Source organism: Salvelinus sp. IW2-2015, linkage group LG5, assembly GCF_002910315.2.
Source record: "Salvelinus sp. IW2-2015 linkage group LG5, ASM291031v2, whole genome shotgun sequence".
In the NCBI taxonomy this organism is placed as follows: domain Eukaryota; kingdom Metazoa; phylum Chordata; class Actinopteri; order Salmoniformes; family Salmonidae; genus Salvelinus; species Salvelinus sp. IW2-2015.
In genome coordinates, this window is record NC_036844.1 from 10,198,779 (window position 1) to 10,200,966 (window position 2,188).

Here is a 2,188-nt window from a genome sequence, read left to right on the forward strand (position 1 = left end):
AGGAGGACTGTTGAGATAAGGGCATTTCCTATCAACTGCTATGTGTACTGTGCTGCCACGTGTTGTTGCACATGTGACTGCATGTGTACTTTTGTCCGTGTGTTATCGTGTGTGTATGTTTTTCATAAAGTGTGCGTTAATACAGTACGGGTGGTTGTAAATGTGTGTGAGAGAGAAAGAGAGAGACCTTGAAACTGTGCCCTGTTCATTCCTTTAGCAACCACGCACACACACGCATGCAGGGCCTGCATCTCTCTGATTGTTTGTGTATGTAAGGCTTTCATTGAGWTTCCCTCTACTGGCTACATGCTAAAGGATTGAATCATATTATCATKTTTTTTTGTGTGTTGAATGGGATGGAGATTGTTCCTGTGAGCAGTAGGTGTGAATATGGAGGCTTTGAAATTCATTGAAATTGTCCTGCTCTTCTTTCACCCCTCTCCACTTCRTCATATCTCTCTCTGAACCCTTCGCTCTGCCTTTCTATCCCCCTCTCTTCTCTCTTTCGTTCTCTCTCTCTCKKCTCTCTTTCTCCTCTCCCTATTTCTTCCACTGTCTTCCTCGCTCTCCATTTCTCCGTCTCTCCCTTCAGCTCTGACTGACATTAAGCTGTGGGCGATAGACAGACAGGGTTTCCAGACCATCATGATGAGGACTGGACTCATTAAACACTCCCAGTATATGGAGTTCCTCCGCAGGTAACATACACACACACACAGGCACGCACGCACCCACACACACACACAAGCACGGTTCGTTTCTGCTTGGAACACACTCTTTATTATGCAGCTATGCAGACTTCTGTGAGCCTAGTTGGATAGACAGATGATTAAGATTCAGTAGCCACAGAACACAGAATGTTTGCTCGCTAGCTTCTGTCACGTCTAGGGTTGCGAAGCATTTTGGTCATTAACAGGTCATCTAGGGCAATCTATGGTAATTTTGGTCATTTATACTCAAATAACTTTTTTTTAAAAATAAGTATTTATATATATTATTCATTTTGTATATCTGTGTCCATATCGCGTGTGAGTAACGTACGAGCGGATGGCCGGACGGAGACAGATACACATTCATCTCCACGATTTCATCTGAGGGACAATAAAGTGCTGAAACCCTCATATTAAATGGTACTCACTAAGCTGATGGTTTATATTTAGAATAATGTATTAAAGCTTCGTCATTCTATTTTTTATTTTAAAATRGTCTTATTTGATTATTTGATATATTTTACGTGTGATAAGTCCACACAGAGGGCCAGAGATAATTACAAACACCTGTGATAATCTGAAGTACCCCAAATGGCCACTAGATGTTTTGTAATAAATTACATGAAATTCTTGAAAGTTACCAAAATTCTAGTAGTTTACTGGTAAACTTAGAAAGTTTCAAGTAATATACCCTCCCTTTGCAACCCTAGTCACGTATTTTCAAATTATTATTCACACAATTGATTTTGGCAAGAATGTTGTTGTTGTTCTCTCTCTTTCTCTTTCTCTCTCTCTCTCTCTCTCTCTCTTCTCTTCTCTCTCCCTCTCCTCTTCGTCTCTCTCACTCTTCTCTCTCTCTCTCTCTCTCTCTCTTCTCTCTCTCTCTCCTCTCTCTCTCTCTCTCTCTCTCTCTCTCTTTCTCTCTTCTCTTTCTCTCTCTCTCTCTCTCTCTCTCTCTCTTCTCTCTCCTCTCTCTCTTCTCTTCTTCTCTTCTCTCTCTCTCTCTCTCTCTTCTCCTCTCTTTCTCTCTCTGTCAGTTGTTCCCTCCTTTCAGTTGTGCCTGAGGGAGTTTCTTATAAGGTAGCTGATGTTCTGGAGAGGTGAGGACGTGCACACACACACACACACACACAACACACACAACACACACACACACACACACACACCACACACACACACACAACACACACACACAGACACATACACAACACACACAGGCCTGGTCAGATGGAGAGCAGCTGGTGGGTGACAGTCAGTGTGGATTGTTTTAAGAGTTTGGTGTGTTTGTGTGAGGGCACTTGCGTGTGTGTGTTAACTGCATACTGCCATAGACACCAGTCACATGCCTTCCAGCTTTTGAGACACGCAGACTATTTCTCCTTTCTGTGGTAAAGTGCTTCTGTCTGAGAGCCATGCCCATCTCTCTCTTCTCCCTTGCTGTCTCTCTCTCCATTCTCTGCCATCCCTCCATATTTCAC

The 2,188-nt window shown here is 43.0% G+C and overlaps 1 protein-coding gene across 1 annotated transcript in view; it reads left to right on the plus strand.

The window, feature by feature from the left end:
• The window catches only part of LOC111964490 (cGMP-dependent protein kinase 1-like), an 18,648-nt gene that overhangs the window by 10,028 nt on the left and 6,432 nt on the right, over window positions 1–2,188 (plus strand). Inside the window, exons 7-8 of the mRNA XM_070443744.1 lie at window positions 593–698; window positions 1,034–1,037. Coding sequence (XP_070299845.1) covers window positions 593–698; window positions 1,034–1,037 — 110 coding nt within the window. The remainder of the gene's footprint in view (window positions 1–592; window positions 699–1,033; window positions 1,038–2,188) is intronic.